Source organism: Bos javanicus, chromosome 16, assembly GCF_032452875.1.
Source record: "Bos javanicus breed banteng chromosome 16, ARS-OSU_banteng_1.0, whole genome shotgun sequence".
Lineage (NCBI taxonomy): Eukaryota > Metazoa > Chordata > Mammalia > Artiodactyla > Bovidae > Bos > Bos javanicus.
Genome location: NC_083883.1, coordinates 61171440 through 61199174, shown reverse-complemented (window position 1 = coordinate 61199174; position 27735 = coordinate 61171440). Strand labels below are relative to the sequence as shown.

Genomic DNA, 27735 nt, shown 5'->3' with positions numbered 1-27735 from the left:
CTAAGCCTGACCCCCCATTTCACTGTGCAGTTAGGCCAAGTTTACTTCTGTCCCATGGGTGGTGCGAAACCGAGCTCCTTTCACGCGTTGTGTATTGATGGGGTATCTAAGGTGGCTCGGGCTAGGTGCTCCTAGCCGCGGGGCAGCTGTTGGAGTAAATTAATGTAATTGTTAAATGGGAGAGAAGCAGAAGCATTTTCCTTTTACTCGGGCTACAGGTGAGAGGGTGGGTAGGACTGTAAATAAAAGGGCCACCTGAGGTGATGACACGAAAGCAGAGCCGTGTGTGATTCCAGAAGTGTGGTAGAAGGGGAGAGCCAAGGGAAGGGGCAAAACGGTGAGTACCTCCTGTGTATCTAGAGGCACAGTGCTCACATCTACACGTGGCCGTTCGGTCCTCAAGGACGACTTTAAAGCTGGGAGCACAGGAGTGCTGTTTTCATATATAAGGGCAAGATGCTGTGGAGGCCTCTTACTTCAGTAAGAGGCGGAAATAGCCCGGCTCAGTTGATGTGGTCACGCAGCAAACGGAGGTAAGTTGGCAGAGCAGGTGACCCCCCTGTCAGCTCTGGGTGCCAGCACACACCCCGTCTCCACCAGTCCCCATCCGTACCACATGGCGCATGGAATTTTGCCGCGGGAGCATGATTACTAGGGCTCAGTAAGAAGGTAAGCCAGCCGAGGGTTTTAGAAAAAAATACAAAATTTTAATCTTTACGTATGTTAAGGTCACTAATTTAAATCTTAAAAATCTGCAGAGCAGAAGAAATCTTCACCTATACTGATTAAAAAAACCAAACTTCCCCTGTGCCCTTTAGCCTGAAGCTGTGGCCTGAGCTCACAGATAGAAGCTGCTCAGCCTCCCTCTGGGAAACAACTTGAAAGCTCACCCACCCAGCCTGCAAACGTGAGGTCAGCCCCTGCCACTGGTAAGCAGAAGTTAGTCTTTCCCTTTCTGTCACCGAGCATACTACAGCCTCAGGCCCAACACCAAGGCCGGGCAGATGCTAATAAATCCTTGGGATGTCTCTCCCACATCACCTCTCCCAACCAGCTGGCTCACATTTCAGAACGTGGCTCTTTAAGGCACCAAGTGATCTGAAGCACTGGCTCTGTCTCTGATCTAAGGCCTCCCCTCTACACACTGCTTGTGTGCTCCTGACTGCTGGTTGCTAGCCTGCCCTTCCAACCTGTTATGTCCCGGACAGTGTGCTGCCACGACAGCCCAGGGTCCATTAGAGGAAGGAAGGCAGCTTCGGGCAGTTTTCATCTAGCCCTCAGGCAGGACATAGCTAATTCTCTGGGAGATAGATTTGCATCCCTGAGAAGAGAAGAGCTGTTCCTCCTTGGGGACGTACACCATCATCCTAGCCATCTCGTCGAGGGCCTCTTCTGTATACAGGAGGTCCTGGCTCAGGAAGGCGTCGCGTGCGCACAGCCTCACGTGACGGAACTCCAGTGGCAGGAAGGGGATGAAGAGGTCAATCAGGTTTTCCTTCACAAGATGGCTGTGCCCAAAGCCACTGTCTGAAATCAAGAGCAGGGTTACATGGGGTCTGAGCTGGGGCTGAGCCCAGCTGGAGTCGAGGTGTTCCCCCACCCTAAGGCCAACTCCGAGAAGCCTGTCTTAAGTCTGTGTCAAGAACTATGCAACTATGTGTCTCCCTTTAGGGAGAGAGGGCCGAGAGGAGCTAGACGTGTGAGAGGGAGAGACAGTGCACGTGCCTGCCAGGCTATGGTTTCATCTGATGGCAGAGGCAGAGGTGCAGCGGCCCTGCCTACGACTGGAGGCTGAGCCACTGGGACTCACACAGTGACTTTCTTCTTCAAGGGTCTGTATGGCCAAGGCCAACTGTTCTCTTTTTAAGGAATAGTTTTCAGAAAAGGACTTTCCTCATGCCTACGTCAAGCTGACGACAAGAATATTATATGGTACCGCCTCTGTGGTCCTGAGTACCCTGTCTGATCTCATGAGCACAACTTCCAGCACATACACGTTTTTCTCTACCTCCCCTCTCACCAGAGGCTTATGTTCTGCAAGGCTGGCCATCACTTACCTGTGGATGACACAATCTCAGCGTGGAGGCGGGACTCCAGGTGTTCCATCCTGACTTCTTCCCGGGACTGCCCAGCCTTAAGCAGGTTCAGGACCACCTCGTTGATGATATTGCCCCCAAGGTTACTGAAAGAGACAAGTCCTGTTAATAGATTCTGTTGGTGGTGGTTTTTTAAAAATTGGAGTTGATAAACAATGTTGGGTTAGCTTCAGGTGAAACTGATTCAAACTAATCACTTTGAATAACAAAGTGATTCAGTTATATATATATTTTTCAGATTGTCCACTTTGGTTATTATAAGATATTGAATATTGAGCCTTGTGTTATACAGTAAATCCTTGCTGTTTAACTATTTTATATATACTAGGGTGTATCTGTAAATCCTATACTAATTTATTCCCTACCTCCCGTTTCCCCTTTGGTAACCACATCTTTGTTTTCTGCATCTATGGATCTGTTTGTTTTGTATATAGATAATTTGAATAATTATTTGAGATTCCACATATAAGTGATATAATATTTGTCTTTCTCTGACTGACTTCACTTAGTGTGCTATTCTCTAGGTCCATCCAGCAAATGGCAATATTATGGGTGAGTAATGTGCCATTGTGTGTGTGTGTTCCTCACATCTTCTTAAAATAATCATCTGTGGATGGGCATTTGGGTTGTTTCCATATCTTGGCTTTTGTAAAGACTGCTGCTGTGAGCATTGGGGTGCATGTATCTTTTTGAATTACAATTTTCATCATATCTGGATATATGCCTAGGAGTGGGACTGCTGGATCAGATGGTAGCTCTATTTTTAATTTTATAAGGAACCTCCAGACTTTTCCATAGTGACTGCACCAATTTACATTCCTACCAACAGTGTAGGAAGGTTCATTTTTTCCATACCCTCTCCTGCATTTGTTATTTGTAGACTTTAATGCTAGCCATTCTGACCAGGATGAAGTGATATCTCATTGTGGTTTTGATTTGCATTTCTCTAATAATTAGTGATGTTGAGCATCTTTTCATGTGTTCATTGGCCATCTGTATGTCTTTGGAGGCAGGTCAGTTTAGGTATTCTTTCCATTTTGGGGGGCTTCCCAGGAGGCTCAGTGACAAAGAACTCCCCTGGAATGCAGGAGATGCAGATTTGATCCCTAGGTCGGGAAGATCTCCTGGAGGAGGACTTGGCAACCCACTCTAGTATTCTTGCCTGGGAAATCCCATGGACAGAGGAGCCTGGCGGGCTACAGTCCATGGGGTTGCAAAGAGCTGGACATGATTGAGCATGTACACATGCCAATTTTGTGGAGGGGGGCAGTTATTGAGTTGTATGAACTGTTAGATATATTTTGGAAATTAATCCCTTGTTACATTGTTTACAAATTATCTTCTTTTCTGTAGCAGGTTCTTTTCATTTTGTTGATGGGTTCCTTTGCTGTGCAAAAGCTTTTAAGTCCCATTTGTTTATTTTTGCTTTTATTTCTTTTGCTTTGGGAGACTGATCCAAGAATATATTTCCACAATTTATGTTGGAAAACGTTTTGCCTATGTTCTCTTCAAGGAGTTTCAATGGTCTCATGTCTTAGATTTCATTATTTTTATATTTGGCTTCCAAATGCATGATCTGACCACTGGAGCTGTTGGTGACTGGAAGAAAGGAGGTTGAGGGCCCTGGGCCTCCCGTCCTCCAGGAAATCTTGTCACAACACAAGTCTACAGAAAAGGCACTGTCCTGCTTGGTCATCCATTCTCCGTGCCTTGCTCTCTTCTGACCAACACTGAGACTGTACTATATGCAGAGTGCACAAGGATGTCGGTCTTTCCCTTGACACTTCTCTCTATGGAAGGAGAGGCCCATGTGTATGATTCCAGAGCAGCTGGGGCCTGGGGATAAGACTTCAGAGGGCAGAGGAGGGTTCTGGGCACACGCAGACCCCACAGTGCTCATCAGACATGAGGCAGGAAGGGCACACGTCCAGGCATGGGTGGTCAGAGGGCTTGTGGGGGTCAGGAGCTGCAAGCTGCTTAGAGAGGCGTGTGGAACAGAGGCATGGAGGGCAGGCTGAGGCTGGCATGAGGCCTTTGTCAGCCAGTCACGTGGATTTTAGCTTATAAGCCACAGAGAGCCGTTGAAGGGTTGTGAACTTGGGAGTACAGGGTAGTAAGGTGCCCTGAGAGGCTTTACTTTCTAATAACATTGTTCTTGGGCCACAGTGGTTGGATTGAAGAGAAAACTAGTCAGGGAGCTTTGGGCCATAGTGCATGTTTAGAGAGGATAAAGGCAATGGAGAAGGGTTTAAAGTTAGTGTAGGAGGCACAACTGAGAGGCCCTGTAACTGACGGACGTGAGAAGACGGAGGAGGCCACCAAAGAGAAGTGGTGTCTGCCTGGAGGGGCCTGCAGCCCGCACAGCAGAAGTGCAGTTTCAGAGAAGAGGGGCGACGCCAGCTTGGATTTGCATACGGTTGAGTGTTGTGCCCTTGCCTGTGACCTCACTAGGGGTTGTAATTTCACTGGAATTGTGGGTCTAAAACACAGGAAAGAGGACTGTGTTAGAGTGATGAGAGGTAGAGGAAGTCTTAGGAGGGGGGGGAAGCTGGGAAGGAGGAAGTGGAGCCAGGAGCTGGCGGCAGGTCATGCTCCCCGCTCCTGGCGTCCTCCTCTCTGCCTCACAGTACTCACGTCCCCGCCCCCCAGGCCATCTGCTAGCTCCTTACACAAACCGAGCTCTGCCCTGCTTTTTTCCTCCAGCCCAGTACAGTGAGGGAGTACGAGTGATGGAAGCAGGGAGGCAAGGGAAGGAGCAAAGATCCAATATTTCCATCCTGTCCTCATCAAGCTCTGAGTGGCTGACACTCAGGTACGTTAGCTCATCTGTCTGCTCATTCAACCTTTGGTGTGTCCTGGGGGCTGGGTTTGGGACACAGAGGAGGAGCTGGGTGGTTCTCTGCCTGCCTGCTTCCACGGATGGACACCTCCTGGGGCAGGCATCCTTTCCTGCCAAGGGATGCAATCTTCCTTGCTTTAGGGGCCAGTGTGCCCGTCACAGCTCCATTTCACTCCCGAGACCAGGAGCCCCCAGCTGGAGGGCCTGGTACGGATGAGGGGAGTCCCCACCCCTTGTCCCCTGCTCAGCCAGACTTCCTCTGACCTCTGCGGGTGGGAAAGCTGCTTACGTCGACTCTCTTCTACTTCCTGAAGCTGCGGTCCTCCTTTTCCTGTAGGAAGGCCTACTGGGCAGGTCATCTGTGTACACGCCAGACCACAACTGCGTCAGCTGAGGCGAGACCTACCCATCCTGCATAACTCACGGGAGGTAAAGGCAGGTCTATACGTGTGCTGGCTGCAGGGCAGGCATCCAGGGCGAAGGGGAGAGGACCAGGATTCACTCAGTGCCAGGCACAGGTTCCAGTGCCGTCCCCATTTGCACCCAGAAGGCCACCTGACAGGACGCCTGAGGTCTCCACCTCCCTTCTGACTCTTCTCCTCTAGTCCCACAGCCAAGGGTCTCTCTTCTTCCTCCAGTTTCAGGCTTTATCTCACTCACCAGTATATAATCAGGGCCCCTTTTCTATTCCAACCCAACACCAACATTATGCTTTTTAACAGAGCTTGCCCTCGCAGAGCGCTTCAGTTCCCTCCACATCCTCCCAGGTCACCTGTGGACTGGGAGGTCTGAAGGGACGAGGGACGGAAGGCCTCCCTAGTGATGCGCCCTCTGCCCTGGCTCTGGGAGGGGACAGCATGTGGTCTTACTAGTCCTAAGACCACAGAGGACAGGGACTCACGGGATTCTCCAGAACTGTGCTCACCAACCCCAGCCTGGACCACTAAGTCTTCCCTAAAGAACAGCCACAAACTCGACTTGAGCGTCATCTCCCCAAGCCTTCATTTCCTAATTTGTAAAAGGACAGACCAGAAGCAGACGATTAAGAAACCCTCCTTAGGTCACCTTAGATTTGACTGTCGGTCAACAAATAGACATTTCCACAAGTACTTTCTGTGTGCTGGGGTACAAGGCCTTTGATTCCATGAACAATTTACACTTGTATAGTTCTTTTAATTTTTAAAGCCCTTTCTATCCATTCTTCTCCTGACCACAGCCCAAAGAGAACAGGTATTAATTCTCTCTTTACTTTACAACTTCAATGGGCGGACCGTGGTTCTGATCTCCAGAGTTCCACGTGCCTGTCCAGCCCTGTGACACCATTCCCAGAGCTTCTATACTTGGTAGAAATAGGCAAAGGTAGTCAATGTTAGTTTTCTGGTACCCAGCCAGGGGCCCTGATTTCCTCAGGCCCAGGGGCAGGACTGGCTCTGAGGGTTGGGGTGACTCTAGCTGCAGCCCCGCTCCAACTGCCACCTCGTTTCTACCATCAGGCACCACCACGTTGCAGGGGGGCCAGCAAAGCCACTAGCACTTCAAACAGCACGCTCAGGATTTGCTTCAGGGTTAAGCCGCCGGCCTTATACCAGTGATTTGTTTACACCATCCGTGCTTTCCTTTCAAATGTACGAGTCCTCACCACATAGGTAAGGTCACTGTAGAAATCAAGTCCAGAGACACCGTCTTCCCCCGCCCATCACCAGAACACCCGATGGCGTCTAGAGGTGCTGGGCCACAGGGTCAGTCTGGCTGGCCCTCAGGCTCCAGACAGTCCACCCAGGCCTGTTGGGCCCCACTGGCTCTCACAGGCTGGGCCCACAACAGAGTCAATGGAACTGGAGGCCCTGTCCTCGCCTCCTGTCACCACTGTGCATCCTCCTCCCCAAGGGGCTCAGAGACTCCTCCAGGGCCAGCAGGGTCTCTGCATCCCCTGCCAGAGCAGGCCCGGTGGGGGCAGCATCTCCCCAGACCCTGCCCACACTCTGCCCTCACTGGGACCCTCTGGCCTAGGACAGGGCACAGAGGCCGGGGTAATGGGGGGAAGGGCAGGCGATGGGTTAGATGAGGGCAGTGCTGGCGAGTCAATGACTAAAATACTACAACGTCTGCCTAGAGTTAGCAGGGGCACCTGGGTCACGTTAGGAAATCCTGCCACCAGTGAGGGTGGTTTTCTGTGCCGAGAACTGGCGGGAAAGTCAGCGTCTGGGCAGCTTGGGCCAAGCTGGGGAAAGGCTGGCCACAGCCATTGCCAGGAGGCAGGAGTGGGCTCGGCCAAGGAGGAGGAAGGAACCAGGCAGCGTGGAGGGAAGAAGCCATGCACAAAGGCAAAGGATCCTAGCACTAGGAAAGGGCACCTGAGGCGGCCGGGCTCCAGGCTTCCTTCCATTCTGAAGGAAGAACTCCCTTCAGCAGTGGTTCTGGGTCCCCACCCCTGTCAGGGCTTGGGGACCAAGATGACTCCTTATCTGACCCTGCATTTTGGAGCCCCCACCTAATTGACCACAACAGAAAGAGATCCATAGTTCCGGGCTGCCTCAAAAGGGTATGAGGAGCTGAGGAGGAGAGCTAATTCAAAGCATTTATTGTCCTTGCCTCCTAATTCTGAACCACAAATCACAGCAGAAAATCTTTCCCTGCTTTCCTCTTAAAATAACCTTGGCGGCTCCTCCGCCCTCCTTCACAATGCACTGCAGTGTCCTGTCAGCCTTACAGACCAAAATCCCAGCTCACTCCTCCATTCTTTCCAAGCCTCGAGGGAAAACCAGACCCCTTAATTCTCTTCACAGTGAAAATCGCGCAGTTGTGTCTGACTCTTTGTGACCCCATGGACTATACAGTCCATGGAATTCTCCAGGCCAGAATACAGGAGTGGGTAGCCTCTCCCTTCTCCAGGGGATCTTCCCAGCCCAGGGATCAAACCCAGGTCTCCTGCATTGCAGGCAGATTCTCTACCAGCTGAGTCACCAGAGGGGTATGCTAAAGCTGGGGAAAATCCCCCAGTGAGCATGTACTGGCCTGCGGGAGGAGGGTGATGGCAGGGAGAGTGGTTTGGCTTCCACTGAATGCAAGATGCTGCTTGTGGCACTGAAATCAAAACTGTGATCAAAAACTTCCCCCACAGCAAAAGTCCAGGGCCAGATGGCTTCACAGGTGAATTCTAGCAAATATTTAGACAAGAGCTAATGCCTATCATTCTAAAACTCTTCCAAAAAATTGCACAGGAAGGAACACTTTCAAACTCATTCTATGGGGCCACCATCACCCAGATACCAAAACCAGACAAAGACAACACAAAGAAAGAAAATTACAGGCCCGTATCACTGATAACATATGCAAAAATCCTCAACAAAATTCTAGCAAACACAATTCAACACATTAAAAAGATCAAAAAACCATGATCAAGTCAGGTGTATCCCAGGGGTGCAAAGATTCTTCAACATATACAAACCAGTGTGATATACTAACATTGAAAGATAAAAACCATATGATAATCTCAATAGATGCAGAAAAAGCTTTTGACAAAATTAAACACCTGTTTATGATAAAAACTTCAAAAAACGGGCATAGAAAGAACCTACCTCAACTTAATAAAGGCCATATATGATATACTCACAGCAAACATTATTCTCAATGGTGAAAAACTGAAAGCATTCCCTACAAGATTTCTCACCACTATTATTCAACATAGTTTTGGAAATTCCTAGATATGGCAATCAGAGAAGAAAAACAAAACAAATCCAGATTGGAAAAGAAATAAAACTCTCATTGTTTGCAGATGACATGATACTGTACATAGAAAACCCTAAAGATACCATCAGAAAATTACTAGAGCTAATCAGTGATACAAAATCAATACACAGAAATCACTTGCATTCCTATATACTAATAATGAAAAATCAGAAAGAGAAACTAAGGAATCAATCCCTTTACCATTGCAACAAAAAAATAAAATACCTAGGAATAAACCTACCTAAGGAAACAAAACTATAAGACACTGATGAAAGAAATCAAATATGATGTAAACAGATGGAGAGAGATTCCATGTTCCTGGGTTGGAAGAATCAATACTGTGAAAGTGACTATACTACCAAATGTAATCCACAGATTAAATGCAATCCCTATCAAATTACCAATGGTGTTTTTTACAGAACTAGAACAAAAAAAAATCTCACAATTCATATTTCCAATAGACCAATGAAACAAGATAGAAAGCCCAAACCCATGCACCTATGGATATCTTATTTTTGACAAAGGAGGCAAAAATATACAATGGGGCAAAGATAGTCTCTTCAATAAGTGCTTCTGGGAAAACTGGACAGCTATGCATAAAAGAAATTAGAACATTGCCTAACACCATACACAAAGAAAACTCAAAGTGGATTAAAGATCTAAATGTAAGACCAGAAACACTCTATGACATAAATCACAGCAAGATCCTCTATGACCTACCTCCTAGAGTAATGGAAATAAAAACAAACAAGTGGGACTGAATGAAAAGCTTTTGTGCAGCAAAGGAAACTATAAACAAGGTGAAAAGACAACCCTCAGAGTGGGAGAAAATAATAGCAAATGAAACAACTGACAAAGGATTAATTTCCAAAATATACAAGCAGCTCATACAACTCAATGCCAGAAAAACAAACAACCCAATCGAAAAGTTGGCAAAAGACCTAAACAGACATTTCTCCAAAGGAGACATACAGATGGCTAACAAACACATGAAAAGATGCTCAACATCACTCATTATCAGAGAAATGCAAATCAAAACCACAATGAGGTACCATCTCATGCCGGTCAGAATAGCTGCTATCCAAAAGTCTACAAACAATAAATGCTGGAGAGGGTGTGGAGAAAAGGGAACCAACCCTCTTAAACTGTTGGTGGGAATGCAAACTAGTACAGCCACTATGGAGAACAGTGTGGAGATTCCTTAAAGAACTAGAATTAAACCATCATATAACCCAGCAATCCCACTACTAGGCTTATACCCTGAGGAAACCAGAATTGAAAAAGACACATGTACCCCAGTGTTCACTGCAGCTCTATTTACAATAGCTAGGACATGGAAGCACCTTAGATGTCCATTGACAGATAAATGGATAAAGAAATGTGGCACATATATGAAATGGAATATTACTCAGCCATAAAAAGGAACACATTTGAGTCAGTCCTAATGAGGTGGATGAATATAAAGTCTATTATACAGAGTGGCTGCTAAGCTGCTAAGTCGCTTCAGTCGTGTCCGACTCTGTGCGACCCCATAGACGGCAGCCTACCAGGCTCCCCCGTCCCTGAGATTCTCCAGGCAAGAATACTGGAGTGGGTTGCCATTTCCTTTTCCAATGCTTGAAAGTGAAAAGTAAAGTGAAGTCGCTCAGTTGTGTCCGACTCTTAGCGACCCCATGGACTGAGTGGAGTAAGTCAGAAAAACAAATATCATATACTAATGGATATATACGGAATCTAGAGAGATGGTGCTGATGAACCTATCTGAAGAACAGCAATGGAGACAGAGAACAGACGTATGGACAAGGCTGGCAGGGGAGGAAGGAGAGGGTGGGATGTATGGAGAGGGTAACATGGAAACATACATTACCCTATGTAAAATAGATTACCAATGGGAATCTGCTGTATGACTGAGGGAACTCAAACCAGGGCTCGGTAACAACGTAGAGGGGTGGGATAGGGAGGGAGGTGTAAGGGATGTTCAAGTGGGAGGGGACATGGGTAAACCTATGGCTGATTCATGTTGATCTTTGGTAAAAACCAACACAATACTGTAAAGCAATCATCCTTCAATTAAAAATAATTAAAAAAAAAGAAGCTGCTTGTGATGCATTCAAGTTGGGCCAAGAGGGACCCAAACTTGACTGCTAATAGAACTTGGGGGACTTTCTGTCAGCAGTGGCCACAGGACTGGAAAAGGTCAGTTTTCATTCCGATCCCAAAGAAAGGCAATGCCAAAGAATGCTCAAACTACCACACAACTGCACTCATCTCACATGCTAGTAAAGTAATGCTCAAAATTCTCCAAGCCAGGCTTCAGCAATATGTGAACCGTGAACTTCCTGATGTTCAAGCTAGTTTTAGAAAAGGCAGAGGAACCAGAGATCGAATTGCCAACATCTGCTGGATCATGGAAAAAGCAAGAGAGTTCCAGAAAAACATCTATTTCTGCTTTATTGACTATGCCAAAGCCTTTGACTGTGTGGATCACAATAAACTGGAAAATTCTGAAAGAGATGGGAATACCAGACCACCTGACCTGCCTCTTGAGAAACCTATATGCAGGTCAGGAAGCAACAGTTAGAACTGGACATGGAACAACAGACTGGTTCCAAATAGGAAAAGGAGTACGTCAAGGCTGTGTATTGTCACCCTGCTTATTTAACTTATATGCAGAGTACATCATGAGAAACGCTGGACTGGAAGAAACACAAGCTGGAATCAAGATTGTCGGGAGAAATATCAATAACCTCAGATATGCAAATGACACGACCCTTATGGCAGAAAGTGAAGAGGAACTACAAAGCCTCTTGATGAAAGTGAAAATGGACAGTGAAAAAGTTGGCTTAAAGCTCAACATTCAGAAAACAAAGATCATGGCATCTGGTCCCATCACTTCATGGGAAATAGATGGGGAAACAGTGGAAACAGTGTCAGACTTTATTTTTTGGGCTCCAAAATCACTGCAGATGGTGACTGCAGCCATGAAATTAAAAGATGCTTACTCCTTGGAAGGAAAGTTATGTCCAATCTAGATAGCATATTCAAAAGCAGAGACATCACTTTGCCAACAAAGGTCCATCTAGTCAAGGCTATGGTTTTTCCTGTGGTCATGTATGGATGTGAGAGTTGGACGGACTGTGAAGAAGGCTGAGCGCCGAAGAACGGATGCTTTTGAACTGTGGTATTGGAGAAGATTCTTGAGAGTCCCTTGGACTGCAAGGAGATCCAACCAGTCCATTCTGAAGGAGATCAGTCCTGGGATTTCTTTGGAAGGAATGATGCTAAAGCTGAAACTCCAGTACTTTGGCCACCTCATGCGAAGAGTTGACTCATTGGAAAAGACTCTGATGCTGGGAGGGATTGGGGGCAGGAGGAGAAGGGGATGACAGAGGATGAGATGGCTGGATGGCATCACTGACTCGATGGATGTGAGTCTGGGTGAACTCCGGGAGTTGGTGGTGGACAGGGAGGCCTGGCGTGCTGTGATTCATGGGGTCGCAAAGAGTTGGACATGACTGAGCGACTGAACTGAACCGAGCGCTTTCTGTTGGAGCTGCCATAAAAAGATACAGTTGGACACTTGATTTCAAAATTCACTTTCTGCAAAGCCATTTCCAGAACCCGTGGCACACAGTAGAGCAAAACAGGAAATGGAGTGCAGTGTTTATAAAGGGATCAGTCCTGCATTGTAAGGTTGCAGACCCCAACACAGGAGCTGGAGAGCTTTTCATTGACATTATACCCTGAATTCCAGGCCAGTGACTTCCTCTCATGATCAGTGAAGAAACAGACTTTCCAAGGCTGGGGAAAGAATTGGCCATGTTGGACTTCATAGGAAACTATTCTCCAACTGTTTATACCTTGGAAATTTTTAAGGGTCGTTTGTACTTAAATTTCAACTAATATGCTGACTTGAAAAATTAACGCCCTTCTAAGAGTCCCTTGGACTGCAAGGAGATCCAACCAGTCCATCCTAAAGGAGACCAGTCCTGGGTGTTCATTGGAAGGACTGATGCTGAAGCTGAAACTCCAATACTTTGGTCACCTCATGTGAAGAGAGTTGACTCATTGGAAAAGACTCTGATGCTGGGAGGGATTCAGGGCAGGAGGAGAAGGGGACGACAGAGGATGAGATGGTTGGATGGCATCACCGACTCGATGGACATGAATTTGGGTAAACTCCGAGAGTTGGTGATAGACAGGGTGGCCTGGCGTGCTGTGATTCATGGGGTCGCAAAGTCAGACACGACTGAGCAACTGAACTGAACTGAAGAGGGGACTCCCAGCACATGAACTATTTTACAGAGCTTTAGTAATCAAAGCGGTATGATACTGGCATATAAACAGACACATAGATAAATGGAACAGAGTGGAGAGCCTAGAAATAAATCCATGCATATATGGTCAATTAATTTACAAAAGAGGAGCTAAGAATATGCAGTGGGGAAACGACAGTCTCTTCAATAAATTTCTTAGGAAACCACATGCAAAAGAATGAAACTGGACCACTGTCTTATACCATACACAAAAATTAACTCAAAATGGATTAAAGATGGAGATAAGATGGTAGAGTAGGACATGAGCTCATTTAAGACAACTAACTGCTGAATAACCATTGATGAAAAATGCTGGAACCAACCAAAAAAGGTATCCTACATCCAAAGATGAAGAAGGCACAATGAGATGGTAGGAGGAGCAAAACTGTGATAAAATCAAATCTCATACTGGCTGAATGGGTGACCCACAAACTGGAAAATAATTATATCACTGAAGTTCTCCCACAGGAAAGTTCTGAGCCTCAGGTCAGGCTCCCTAGCCTGGGGACAAGGAGACATGAGATAATCTGTCTTTCGAAGCCAGTGGCATTTGGGCACAGGAATTTCATAGGACTGAGGGAAACAGAAGCTGGGTCTTATCCCTGTTGTCAAAGTGTCAAGGTGTTTAGCAGGTAGCTCTATGCTCAGGAAGACTTTAAGCAGTCTGTCTGCTGATGGGTGGGGCTGTGTTCCCACCCTATCAGCCTGAGATGTCCCAGCACTGGAGCCTACTGGCGGTTGGGTGGAGCCAGGTCTTGGTGAGAAAATGGCAGCCTCCAGCAGGGCTCACACCAATGAATACCCCCAGAACTACCACTGTAATGGTCTTTGTCCCTGCAATGAGCCACAGCCACCCTCACCCTCTGCAGGAGGCCCTCCAATACCAGCTAATAGGTCTTGCCCAGGCTTTTATGAAGTCCCTGCTTTTTTCCTTGGATCCTGGTGCACATGAAACCTTGTGTGTGACCTCCAAGAGTAGGGCACAAGCCTCAAACCTACACAAGCCTATTAGCCTCATCCACCAGGGGGCAGAGAGCAGAAGCAAGAACTACAACCCTGCAGTCTGTGGATGGAAACTGCAATCACAGAAAGTAAGACAAGATGAGATGACAGAGGAATGTGTCCCAGATGAAGGAACATGATAAAACCCCAGAACAACAACTAAGTGATGTGAAGAGAGGCAACCTATGAGGGGAAGAGAGGCAACCTATCTGAAAAAGAATTCAGAGGAATGATAGTAAAGATGATCCAAGAAAAAGAATCAGTAGAAAGAGAATGGAGTCACAGATCTAGAAGATACATGAAACGAAGAAGTAAGGAATAAACAGCACTTCCCCAGTGGTCCAGTTGTTGGGAATCCACCTGCCAATGTAGGGAACATAGGTTTGATCCCTGGTCCAGGAAGATCCCACATGCCACAGCTACTGAAGCCCATGCATCTAGAGCCCTTGCTCTGCAACAAGAGAAGCCACTGCAGTGAGAAGCCTGTGCACTCAGTGAAGAGCAGCCCCTGCTCACTGCAACTAAAGCCTGTGCACAGCAACGGAGACCTAGTGCAGCTTAAAATAAATGACTAAAATTTTAAAAAAGGATAAACAAGCTGATGAACAATTACTGAAATAAAAATACACTAGAAGGAATCAATAGCAGAATAACTGAGGGAGAAGAACAGATAAGTGAGCTGTAAGACGGGATGGTGGAAATCACTGCCATGAAACAGAATAAAGAAGAAAGAATGAAAAGAGGACAGTCTAAGAGACCTCGGGGACAACATTAAATGCAGCAACATTCACATTATAGGGGCCCCAGAAGGATAAGAGGAAGAGAGAGGACCTGAGAAAATATTTGGAGAGATAATATTAATAGCTGAAAGCTTCTCTTAGGAAAGGAAACAGTCACCCAATTCCAGGAAGTGCAGAGAGTCCCAGGCAGGTTAAACCCAAGGAGGAACATGCTGAGAAACACAGTAATCAAACAGACAAAAGTAAAGACAATGAAGAATATTAAAAGCAATAAGAGAAAAGTAACAAATAACATACAAGGGAATTCCCATAAGGTTATCAGCTCATTTCTCAGGAGAAATTCTGCAGGCCAGAAGGGAGTGATACAATATATTTAAAGTATGAAAGGGAAGAAACTACAACCAAGAATACTCTACCCAACAAGTTGCTCATTCAAATTCAATGGAGAAATCAAAAGCTTTACGGACAAGCAAAAGCTAAGAGAATTCAGTCCACCAGACTAGCTTTGCAACTAATACTAAAGGAACTTCTCTAGCAGAAAAGAAAAGGTGACAACTAGAAACAAGAAAATTACAAATGGGAAAAGCTCATTGGTGAAGGCAAACATACAATAAAAGTAGGAAATCACCCACACACAAATACATGATACCAAAACCATCAATCATGGGAAGAGGCAAGTACAAATGCAGGATATTGGAAATGCATATAAAAGCTAAAAGACCAGGAACACTTAAAACACTCTTGTTTGTATATATACCAAAACCTCATAGTAACCACGAACTGAAAATCTACAATAGATACACAGGGAAGGAAAAAGAAATCCAAGCACAACACTAAAGTTAGTCACCAAATCACAAGAGAAGAGAACAAAAGAGGAAAGGAAGAAAAAAAGACCTACAAAACAAATCCAAAACAATTAACAAAATATAAGAACATATATATCAATAACCAAATTAAACGTGAATGGATTAAATGCTTCAACTGAGAGACCGAATGAATACAAAACAAGACTCTTTATATATGCTGTCTACAAGAGACCCATTTCAGGTCTGGGGAAACATACAGACTGAAAATGAGGGTATAGAAAAAGGTATACCATGCAAATGTAAATCAAAAGAAAGCTGGAGTAGTAATACTCATATCAGACAAAATAGACTTTAAAATAAAGACTTTACAAGAGCAAAGAAAGATACTACATAAAGATGAACGATAGAGCTATGAAGATCATATCACAATTGTAAACATATCACCCAAAATTCCTAAACAGGTTCTATGAAGACCTACAAGACCTTCTAGAACTAACACCCCAAAAAAGATGTCTTTTTCATTATAGGGGACTGGAATGCAAAAGTAGGAAGTCAAGAAGCACCTGGAGTAACAGGCAAATTTGGCCTTGGAGTACAGAATGAAGCAGGGCAAAGGCTAACAGAGTTTTGCCAAGAGAATGCACTGGTCATAGCAAACACCTTCTTCCAACAACACAAGAGAAGACTACACATGGACATCACCAGATGATCAATATCAAAATCAGACTGATTATATTCTTTGCAGCCAAAGATGGAGAAGCTCTATACAGTCAGCAAAAACAAGACCGGGAGCTGACTGGCTCAGATCATGAACTCCTTATTGCCAAATTCAGACTTACATTGAAGAAAGTAGAGAAAACCACTAGACCATTCAGGTATGACCTAAATCAAATCCCTTATGATACAGTGGAAGTGACAAATAGATTGAAGGGATTAGATCTGATAGACAGAGTGCCTGAAGAACTATGGACTGAGGTTTGTGACACTGTACAAGAGGCAGGGATCAAGACCATCCCCAAGAAAAAGAAATGCAAAAAGGCAAAATAGTTGTCTGAGGAGGCCTTACAAATAGCTGTGAAAAGAAGAGAGGCTAAAGGCAAAGGAAAAAAAGGAAAGATATGCCCATTTGAATGCAGAGTTCCAAAGAATAGCAAGGAGAGATAAGAAAGCCTTCCTCAGGGATCAATGCAAATAAATAGAGGAAAACAATAGAATGGGAAAGACTAGAGATCTCCTCAAGAAAAGTAGAGATACCAAGGGAATATTTCATGCAAAGATGGGCACAATAAAGGACAGAGGTGGTATGGACCTAACAGAAGCAGAAGATATTAAGAAGAGGTGCAAGAATACACAAAAGAACTATACAAAAAAGATCTTCATGACGCAGATAACCACGATGGTGAGATCACTCACCTAGAACCAGAAATCCTGGAATGTGAAGTCAGGTGGGCCTTAGGAAGCATCACTACAACAGAGCTAGTGGAGGTGATGGAATTCCAGCTGAGCTATTCCAAATCCTGAAAGATGATGATGTGAACATGCTGCACTCAATATGCCAGCACATTTGGAAAACTCAGCAGTGGCCACAGGACTGGAAGAGGTCAGTTTTCATTCCAATCCCCCAAAAAAAGCAATGCCAAAGAATGCTCAAACTACCACACAATTGCACTCATCTCACAGGCTAACAAAGTAATGCTCAAAATTCTCCAAGCCAGGCTTCAACAGTTTATGAACTGTAAACTTCCAGATGTTCAAACTGGATTTAGAAAAGGCAGAGGAACCAGACATCAAATTGCCAACATCTGTTGGATCATCGAAAAGCGAGAGAGTTCCAGAAAAACACCTACTTCTGCTTTACTGACTATGCCAAAGCCTTTGACTGTGTGGATCACAACAAACTGGAAAATTCTTCAAGAGATGGGAATACCAGACCACCTGACCTGCCTCCTGAGAAATCTGTATGCAGGTCAAGACGCAACAGTTAGAACTGGCCATGGAACAACAGACTGGTTCCAAATTGGAAAAGGAATACGTCCGGGCTGTATACTGTCACCCTGCTTATTTAACTTATATGCAGAGTGAAAGAAAGTGAAGTTGCGCAGTCATGTCTGACTTTTGCGACCCCATGGACTGTAGCCTACCAGGCTCTTCCGTCCATGAGATTCTCCAGGCAAGAATATTGGAATGGGTTGCCATTTTCTTCTCCAGGGAATCTTCCCAACCCAGGGATTGAACCTGGGTCTCCTGCATTGGAGGCCGACACTTTAACCTCTGAGCCACCGGGCAGAGTACATCATGCCAAATGCTGGACTGGATGAAGCAAAAGATGAAATCAAGATTGCCGGGAGAAATATCAATAACCTCAGATATGCAGATGACACCATCTTTATAGCAGACAGCGAAGAAGAACTAGAGAGCCTCTTGATGAAAGTGAAAGAGGAGAGTGAAAAAGTTGGTTTAAAAACTCAACATTCAGGAAACTAAGATCATGGCATCCAGTCCCATCACTTCATGGCAAATAGACAGGGAAACAATGGAAACAGTGACTGTATTTTCTTTGGCTCCAAAATCACTGTGGATGGTGATTGCAGCCATGCAATTAAAAGACACTTGCTCCTTGGAAGAAAAGTTATGACCAACCTAGACAGCATATTAAAAAGCAGAGACATTACTTTGCCAACAAAGGTCTGTCTAGTCAAAGCTATGGTTTTTCCAGTAGTCATGTATGAATGTGAGAGTGGGACTATAAAGAAAGCTAAGTGCCAAAGAATTGATGCTTTTGAACTGTGGTGTTGGAGAAGACTCTTGAGAGTCCCTTGGACTGCAAGAGATCCAACCAGTCCATCCTAAAGGAAATAAATCCTGAATACTCATTGGAAGGACTGATGCTGAAGCTGAAACTCCAATACTTTGGCCACCTGATGCAAAGAACTGACTCATCTGAAAAGACTCTGATGCTGGGAAAGACAACGTGGGAGAAGAAGGGGATGACAGAGGATGAGATGGTTGGATGGCATCACCGACTTGATGGACATGAGTTTTAGTAAACTCCGGGAGTTGGTGATGGACAGGGAAGTGTGGTGTGCTGCAGTTCATGGGGTCACAAAGAGTTGGACATGACCAAGCGACTGAACTGAACTGATGCACCCAACATAGAAGCTTCAATATATAAGGCAAATACTTTATATATAAGGAAAATATTAACAGTCATAAAAAGAGAAACTGACAGTAACACAATAATAGATGGGGACTTTAAAGGCCACTTTCATCAATGGACATATCATCCAGACAGAAAAAATCAATAAGGAAATACAGGCTTTAAATGATACATTGGACCAGTTGGATTTAATTGATATTCATCGAGCATTCCATGTAACAGCAGCATTCTTCTGAAGTGCACATGGAACGTTCTCTAGGACTGATCACATGCTGGGCTACAAAGTGACCCCCAGTAAATTTAAGAAAACTGAAACCATATGAAGCCTCTTTTCTAAACAATGCTATGAGATTAGAAACCAACTATAAGGAAAAAACCTGTTTAAAAAAAAAACCCACAAACACATGGAGGCTAAACAATATATGCCACTAAACAACCTATGAATCACTGAAGAAATCAAAGAGGAAATGAAAAAATACCTAGAGAAAAATGAAAGTGAAGGCACTATAATCCAAAACCTAGAGGATGTAGCAAAAGCAGCAAAAAAAAAAAAAAGTTTATAGCAATGCAATCTTACCTCAGGAAATAAGAAAAACCACAAACAACCTAACCTTACACCTAAAGCTAGAGAAGGAAGAACAAAACCCCAAGTTATTAGAAGGAAATAAATCATAAAGATCAGAGCAGAAATAAATGAAAATAAGAGATCAGTACAAATAACTATATGCTAATAAAATGGACAACCTAGAAGAAATGGAGAAATTCTTAGAAAGGTACAATCTCCCAAGACTGACTCTGGAAGAAACAGAAAATATGAACCAATCACAAGTACTAAAATTGAAACTATGATTGAAAACTCCCAAGAAACCAAAGTCCAGAATCAGATGGTGCACAGGCAAATTCTATCAAACATTTAGAGAATAGTTTCTGAAAATATTCCAAAAAAAAAAATCGCAGAGAAATGAACACTCCCAAACTCATTATGAGGCTCCATCACTTGATATCAAAACCAGACAAAGATACCACAAAGAAAGAATTACAGGCCAATATCACTGATGATCAGTCACAAAAATCCTCAACAAAACACCAGCAAACGAAGCCTAACAGTACATTAAAATGATGAAGGGTATTTATCCCAGCAATGCAAGGATTTTTTAATATCTGCAAACCAGTGTGATACACCACATGAACAAACTGAAGAATAAAAACGATGTGATCATCTTAATAGTTGCAGAAAATGTTTCTGACAAAGTTCAACACTCACTTATGATAAAAACTCTCCAGAAAGTGGGCAAAGAGGGAACATACCTCAATAATAAGGCCATAGATGACAAAGCTACAGGTAACATACTCAATGATGAAAAGCTGAAAGTATTTCCTCTGAGATGAGGAGCAAGACAAGGATGTCCTCTCTTGCCACTCAACATAATTTTGGAAGTCCTACCCATGGTAATCAGAGAAGAAAAAGATATAAACAGAAATAAAAGGAATTAAAATTGGAAAAGAAGTCAAACTGTCACTGTTTGCAGATGACACACTATACACACAAAACCCTAAAGATCCTACCAGAAAACTACTAGAGCTCAATGAATTCAGTAAAGTAGCAGGATACAGAATTAAGACACAGAAATCTGTTGCATTTCCATATACTAGCAAAGAAAGATCAGAAAGGGAAATTAAACAATGCCATTTACCATTATATCAGAAAGAATAAAATGCCTAGGAATAAACCTATCTAAGGAGGTAAAAGACCTGTACTCCAAAAATTATAAGACACTGATGAAAGAAAGTAAAGATGACACAGATGGAAGATATATCATGTTTTTATATTGGAAGAATCAATACTGTCAAAATAACTGTACCACTCAAGGCAAGCTACAGATTCAATGCAACCCATATCAAATTACCAATTATATTTTTCACAGAAATAGAACTAAAATTTAAAAAATTTGTATGGAGACATAACAAAAGACTCCAGATAGCCAAAACAATCTTGAAAAAGAAAAACAGCTGGAGGAATTAGGCTCTCTGCCTTCAGACTATACTACAAAGCTACAGTAATCAAGACAGTATGGTACTGGCACAAAAACAGAAATATAGATCAATGAAAGAGGATAGAAACCCCAGAAATTAATGCATGCACCTAAATGTCCATTGGCAGAAGAATGGATAAAGAACACTGATACATATATACAATGGAATATTACTCATCCGTTACATAATGAAATAATACCATTTGCAGCAACTTGGATGGATCTGGAGATTAGTCAGATGAAGACAAATATCATATGACATTGCTTATATGTGGAATTAAAAAATGATACAAATGAACTTATTACGAAACAGAAACAGACTCACAGACTGAGAGAACAAACCTAAGGTTACTAAAGGGGAAAGGTGGGGGAGGGGCAGAATAAATTAGAAGTTTGAGATTTACATGTACACACTACTATATTTAAAATAGATAACCAACAAGGACTTATTGTATAACACAGGGTACTATGCTCAATACTCTGTAATAGCCTCAATGGGAAAAGAATTTGAAAAAGGATACATGTATAACTGAATTACTTTGCTGAACACCTGAAACTAACACATTGTTAATCAATTATACTCCAATATAAAATAAAATGAAGAAAAAAATGGATTAAAGACTTGAACTTAAGACCTGAAACCATAAAACTCCTAGAAGAAAGCATAAGTGGTAATTTCCTTGACAGTGGTCTTGGCAATTATTTTTTTGGATTTCACACTAAAAGCAAAGGCAACCAAAGCAAAAATAAACAAGTGGACTACATCAAACCAAAAGCTTCTGCATAGCAAAGGAAACCATCAACAAAACAAAAAGGAAACCTACCAAATGGGAGAAGATACTTGCAAATCATATACCTGATAAGGGGTTAGTATTCAAAATCTATAAAGACCTCATACAACTCAGCAGCAAAAAATAATCTAATGAAAAAATGAACAAAGCTCTGAATAGACACCTTCCCAAAGAAGACATACAAGTGGTCAACAGAGACATGAAAAGGTACTCAATGTCAGTGATCACGAGGGAAATGCAAATCAAAACTACAATGAGATACCACCTCACACCTGTGAGAATGCCTGTCATCAAAGAGATCAGAAATAACCAGTGTTGGTAAGGCTGTGGAGAAAAGGGAACCCCTGTGCATCACTGGTGGGAATGTAAACTGGTGCGACCACTATGGAAAACAGTATCGAAGTTCCTCAAGAAACTAAAAATAGGACTACCACATGATCCAGCAATTCTACTTCTAGATATTTATCTGAAGAGAATGAAAATACTCAAGGAGATATTTGCACCCCCATGTTCACTGTAGCATTATTTACAATGGCCAAGATAAGAAATGACGTGTGTCCATCAATAGATGAATGGATAAAGGGGAAAAAAATGCATATATGAAAAAAATGCATATATAATGGAATATTATTCAGCCATTAAAAAGAAGAAAATCTTGCTATTTGCAACAACATGGGTGGGCCCTGAAGGTATGCTGAGTGAAATAGGTCAGAAAGAGAGAAAAAATAAGGTGAATACTGTACAAACTTCAACTAGTAACTCATGGGGATGTAATGTACAGCATGGTGGCTTTAGTAAATAATACTGCATTGCATATTTGGAAGTTGCTGAGAAGAGTACACCTTGAAAGTTCTCATCACAGGAACAGAAAGGTTTTATAACTATGAATGGTGACAGATGTTAACTAAACTTATTGTGATCAGCTCACAATATAAACAAATAGCAAATCAATTATACACCTGAAACTAATATGTCCATTATACCTCAATTTAAAAAAACCACTTAATGTCCATCTAAGAGGGGACTCCCGGTAGCCCTCCTTCAGGAGGCCATGTACTAACTGGGGAGTCTGAGGGAGCCTCCCCATCCTGAGAACCAGGGAGGAGGCCAGGTAAGGGACGGCTGGGTCTTCCCCAGGCTGGTCCGGGGAGTTGGCCTGTGCAGGTGGTGGGGGTGGGTCAGAGTCCCGCAGAAGTGTTTAGTAGAATCAAGGCTGGAGACCTAAGGCTCCCCACCCTTGCTGCCACCCAAGCAGCTGGGCTTCTGTTTTCTCTCCTGGAGTTTGTGTTGGTTTCCTTTGCGGAAAAGGACAGGCAGCCTAGGAGAGCATGAACCCCTCCCCTCCCCGCCAGCTCCCAAGCTTGGCACACGCACTGCCTGGACAGGGTTCTTCCTCCCCTCACCCAGTCCTTCTGACTTTTGTTTCTCAGGCCTCACCTGAGAAAAAGAAAGATGGTTCTCTTGGACTCGGCTCTGTGATTGTTGGGGGTCTGGCGTTCCAGGTGTGGCCTGAGGGCCTCCAGCAGTCCTGGGTGCAGCTTCTCAGCCTCGTCTAAAATGAACAGGGTCTGGCGACAGTGCTCCTGCGTCTTCCTGATCTTGTCCGTCAGCTCCTCCTGCACAGAATACGGGGAGCTGCTGGGGAGCAGTGGGAGGCACCTCCCGGCCCTGAGAGCCCTAGTGAGGCACTGGTTTTCCCAGGGTGTCTACAATGGATCACCTGGAGCTGGTTTCCACCACAGAACCACCAATCTAAACCTCTGGGGATGGAGCTAGGGAATGCTCTTTAACAAGCCTCCCAGGTGATTCTCCTGCACCCTGAGATTTAAAAGCCAACTAGTGGAGCCAGCCTGGGGAAAGGGCCTTGGGAAATGGCCCCAGCCCTACTTCCTCCCCTCCAGGATGAGGTTCCATCCCAGAACTAACTGCTAACTCACCCTCCCCAGGGGTAGCAGTCAGGCTCACACAGGGATAACAGGTAGAAATAGGCTCAGGTGCCCAGAGGCAGCCCTGTCTTGAACTCCCAGGAGCAGAGCACCCACCACCTTCTTCCCTGAGATCTCAGCCCAGCCTGGTGCCCGAGGGACCCAACTCAAAACTGGGATTCCGCACCCCGGCAGGATAGTAAGCCCTGGACGAAAAGATGCTGCTCTGCAGGGTTCCCCAGGAAAACAGGGCCGGCTCCTGCCCCAGGGAGAGGTGTTTTTTTTTTAATTAATTAATCTTTAATTGAAGGATAATTGATTTACAGTATTGTGTTGGTTTCTACCAAACATGAATTAGCCATAGGTTTACCCACGTCCCTGCCCACTTGAACATCCCTCCCACCTCCCTCCCCAAGGGAGAGGTGTTTGAGCAGAGCCCACAGTCTCCATCTACCTCTAGCCTTCCTGGTTTTTTACTTCAGCCCCATCTCCCCAGTGTGTGGGTATGAGAGTGTGAATGTGTCGATTTCCACAGTGGGGAAGCTGAGAGTCACAGGTATTCTACTGAAAAGCCAGCTAGCTCTTTCTTGGGAGGCCTGACCAGCAGCCTGCCCTGCCAGGCCACACTGAAACTGCCATGGCAATCTGTCCTCAAAGTTACATAATCTTCCCAGGTTAACACACTCCAAATACAGAAACTAAAAGCCAAAGATACACACAGTCACCTCTGTCAGGCTGCAGAGGGGTTTGGTCATGGCATGGCTAACATGTCTGAATGAACAAAACCCAAAATAGCAGAGCAGCAGAAACTTTTTGTATGTGATGAGTCCACCTGTTGGCACGAAATGAGTACTTTTGGGAAGCCATGGAAAAACCACTTACGAGAAGCCTCTTTAAAAAAAATTGTGGAATGCAACTTTCTGTCCAGTATAAATTATAAAGACATTAAAGAGCGCAGGGGAACAGCTTGAAGGAAGTACACCAAAATGCTAACTGGTTGTGTCCGTGTGGGGAGATTACGATAAAGTTTTTGCATGCTCTGTTTCACACTTCCTGAGGCATTTCCACTACTTCTGTTGACAAATTAAACACATGGATTCTCTGGTTAAGCTCAGGCCCTCTTGGGCCTCACCTGCTGAGTAGCTGTCTCTGAGGGTAACAGGTTTCACTGCATTGTCCCCCCGCCCCCTGCTGTCCTCCGACCCCCACACCGAGGGCTTGCTTCAGCCTCCCTCCCAGCACACAGGCCTGTGTCTCGGCTGCTCCGCCAGCCCAAGCCCTCACCCTAGCTCCTCAGCACAGCCGGCCTCACCTCGTACAGGTCCACATTCTTGGGGTGAGGGAAGTGCAACGTAGAGACGAACACCTTGACACAGTCGCTCCTCAGCCCGTCCTGGTACAGGTTTTCCGCCAGCATTCGCGCCACGAAGTTCTTGCCTGTGCCAGACCAGCCGTGGAACGACAGAGCCAGGGCCTTGTCCGGCCGGGGCTTCTCTAAGTAGCCCCTCACCGCCGTCAGGACCAGCTCCCGGGCTAGGTGCTGGCCGTGCAGGCGCACGCGCAGGTCCGCCTCGAGGCCTAGGGGTGGGGAAGAGGCCACGCTGAGCAAGGACACACAGATGCATCCCCCCCCAGGCTTGGTGATGGCTGAGAGACTGAGCACCGCTGACCATCTCTGAGGTGGGAGCCATCCTGTCTGGGGACTCCACAATAAGAAGCCACTGGGCAGACCTTGCAGTAGAAGAGATTCAGTGCTATTTTCTGAAGAGTTTGAGAAATCCACATTGATTTCACCCTTTCTGAAGGTTCTGAAGACACCCCCCTAGCAGGGTTGCAGAGTCCTGTCTGGAGGAGGAACCCAGCCCCCGACTACCATGAAGTTGCTCCTGCCTGGAAGTTTCAGGACCCCCTAAATATTTTATGGAGACCCCCTTATTTTATTCATTTCAATTTAATTCAGCCAACACCTACTGAAGCAGCTACTGTGGGCAAAGCCCTCTGCCAAGGCCTGGGTATGGGAGGTATGGTGGAGACAGGGAAGGTCTCTACCACGCTGCCGGCTATGGGCAGGCTGAGGCTGGGGCCCTATGCCTTGGCATTCCCCTGAATTGCCTCCTCCCCCCCGATTCCTGGCCCTGAGGGCCACGTGAGGTCTAACCTGTGAAGTTGTTGATGATCTTGCAGTCCCCTCTGTCGCAGCAGTCCCAGAAGCTGCAGGACCACGTGCTCAAGATATCCAGGTACTGCTGGCCCAGCAGGGCAAGGCTCCAGCCTGGAAGAGGAGGAGCTGTGAGACAGGAATGGAGCTCAGGGCCCAGGGCGGGCTGAACACTGCCTCCCTTCAAGCCACCAGAGCGGTTCTTCCGTCCTCTCTCCAGAACCGCTCCCCCCCCGCCCCACCCCCTGGCTCTGCCCTGGGCCTTCCTCTCACTGCACCTGGGAGTGGGCTCAGGTGGCCTCTCCAGGATGAGGAAGCAGATTGCCTTGCTATAGATGCAGCTCTCATTGCAGCAAAAGCTCAGTTTACTCAACAATAAATCTTGTTTTGTGCCAAAGGGTTAGTTACCCAGGCCCTGCCTGCAAGGAGTTTGCGGTCTCCGAGGAGACAAACAGTAACTGGTGATTGCCATGCTTCCCACTTGCTCTGGATTGCAGAATCATCTGATCACGGCCAGCCCCAAGTGTCTCGATTCTTTTGCTGCGGTTCAGTCCCTAAGTTGTGACCCCATGGACAGTAGCCAGGCAGACTCCATTCTTCTGTCAGATGTCAATTTGAATATACTGAACATTGGCAAAAACGAAACAAAAACCATTCACTGGAAATGTAGAACTTTTAGGGACTTCCCTGGTAGTCCAGTGGTTAAGACTCTGTACTTTCAATGCAGGGAGCATAGGTTGGATCCCTGGTTGGGGAACTAAGATCCCTCACGTCTGGAGGCCCTGCTATCCTCTCCACCCCCCCAAAAAAGAACTTTTAATTTAAATGAAAGATGTTTCTAGCACTACTGCAGGATTATCACTACAGAACCTAGAGTTAACGACGTCCACTGCAAGGAGTCTCAGAGACCACCAGGGCCAGAACATTGATGTGACAACCCTGCCTCAATTTATCAGTGACAGAGAATAAATCAGAACTCAGGTCTGGGGGACTCGTAGCCCAGCTTCGGCTTCTGTAAGCAGCAGAGGAGGAGGACAAGGTACTTGGGGGGAGTGCCCAACTGGGGATTTTCCTTAAAGTCATCAAGAATGTGGGCAAGAGCAGCTCCTTGGAATAATGGCAGGGCAGTTTCGGAGACAGGAGGGAAGTGTAAGCCGTGTCTGGAGGAGCCAGGAACGGGCGAGGAGTGCAGCCAGGACCGCTCGTCTGCATAAGGACGCAGCGCCAGCTGCTGTGATGAGGGTTCCTGGTTCCGAAGAGGCTGCCCTGCTCTTAGCACGGCCTAAAGGCTGGGCAGAACAGCAGAGCCGGCGGCTAAGGCGCTCGTCTGGTGATCGCGACGGCCCAGGACAGGCGCGAGGCTCTGAACGCCGCGGCCGGATCCCAGCGGGCCTCGCGCATCCCTCCCTCCCGCTCCCGCCCTCCTGAGCCTGAGGGTCTTACCTGGGGGCCGCGCCGACGCCTCCTCATCCTCCCCACAGCCCTCAGGCCACACGCGGCAGCTGAAGAGAGCCCAGTAGCGTCTGGAGAGCGCGCCGGCCGCCCTCAGTCGCTCCCGCAGGCCCTGGAAGGCCAGCCAAGCCCTGGCCGAGCCCGCCTCCTCGGTCCCCTCCCTCGGCCTCGCCTGGCCGCCGTGTCCCCATGCACTCGGGGGCGGCAGCAGCAGCGACAGAAGCAGGAGCCAGAGCAGACGCTCTGTGCCCCCAAGCATGGCCAGGCCGGCAGCAGGCCCTCCACCGCTGGGCCTTCCCGGCCCTTTTCAGGGTCCGGGCCTGAAGGCGGGCGCCCGTACTTCCGAGGCCCGGATTGGCCGGGGATTGGTGTTGCCATGGGAACTGCAGGCGGGCCGAGCTTGTCTCCCAGGTGACCCAGGGCGAGACCAGTTGCGGCAGGAACCGAAACCGAGTGGTTCTTGAGACTGCAACCCGAGGCCACTTGCAGGCGCCGCCTAGCCGACTGGGGCCTCGCTGCCAGGCAGCAGTCTATTCTGGGTGATCGTGGTTGCAAAGAAGTTGAAGCCAGGCCTTGAAATGGCCACTGTCAATCACCTAGTTATTTTCGTTCGGCTCCGGTGGCCCACCTGAGGGCTACGAAGTACGGGCTCCCACTGGTGCCCTGTCCCGTGTCTGCAGATCAACTTCCT

The 27735-nt window shown here is 46.1% G+C and overlaps 1 protein-coding gene across 1 annotated transcript; it reads right to left on the bottom strand.

Annotated features, from left to right (window-relative positions):
• Positions 1-685: 685 nt before the first annotated feature.
• TOR3A (torsin family 3 member A) lies at positions 686-27735 on the bottom strand. The gene is made up of 6 exons (XM_061383353.1): positions 27036-27735; positions 25593-25706; positions 24747-25012; positions 22947-23125; positions 2058-2182; positions 686-1527 (listed from the first exon to the last, which is right to left on the bottom strand). The coding sequence occupies exons 1-6, from the start codon at positions 27301-27303 to the stop codon at positions 1271-1273; spliced, it is 1209 nt and encodes a 402-aa protein (XP_061239337.1). The 5' UTR covers positions 27304-27735; the 3' UTR covers positions 686-1270.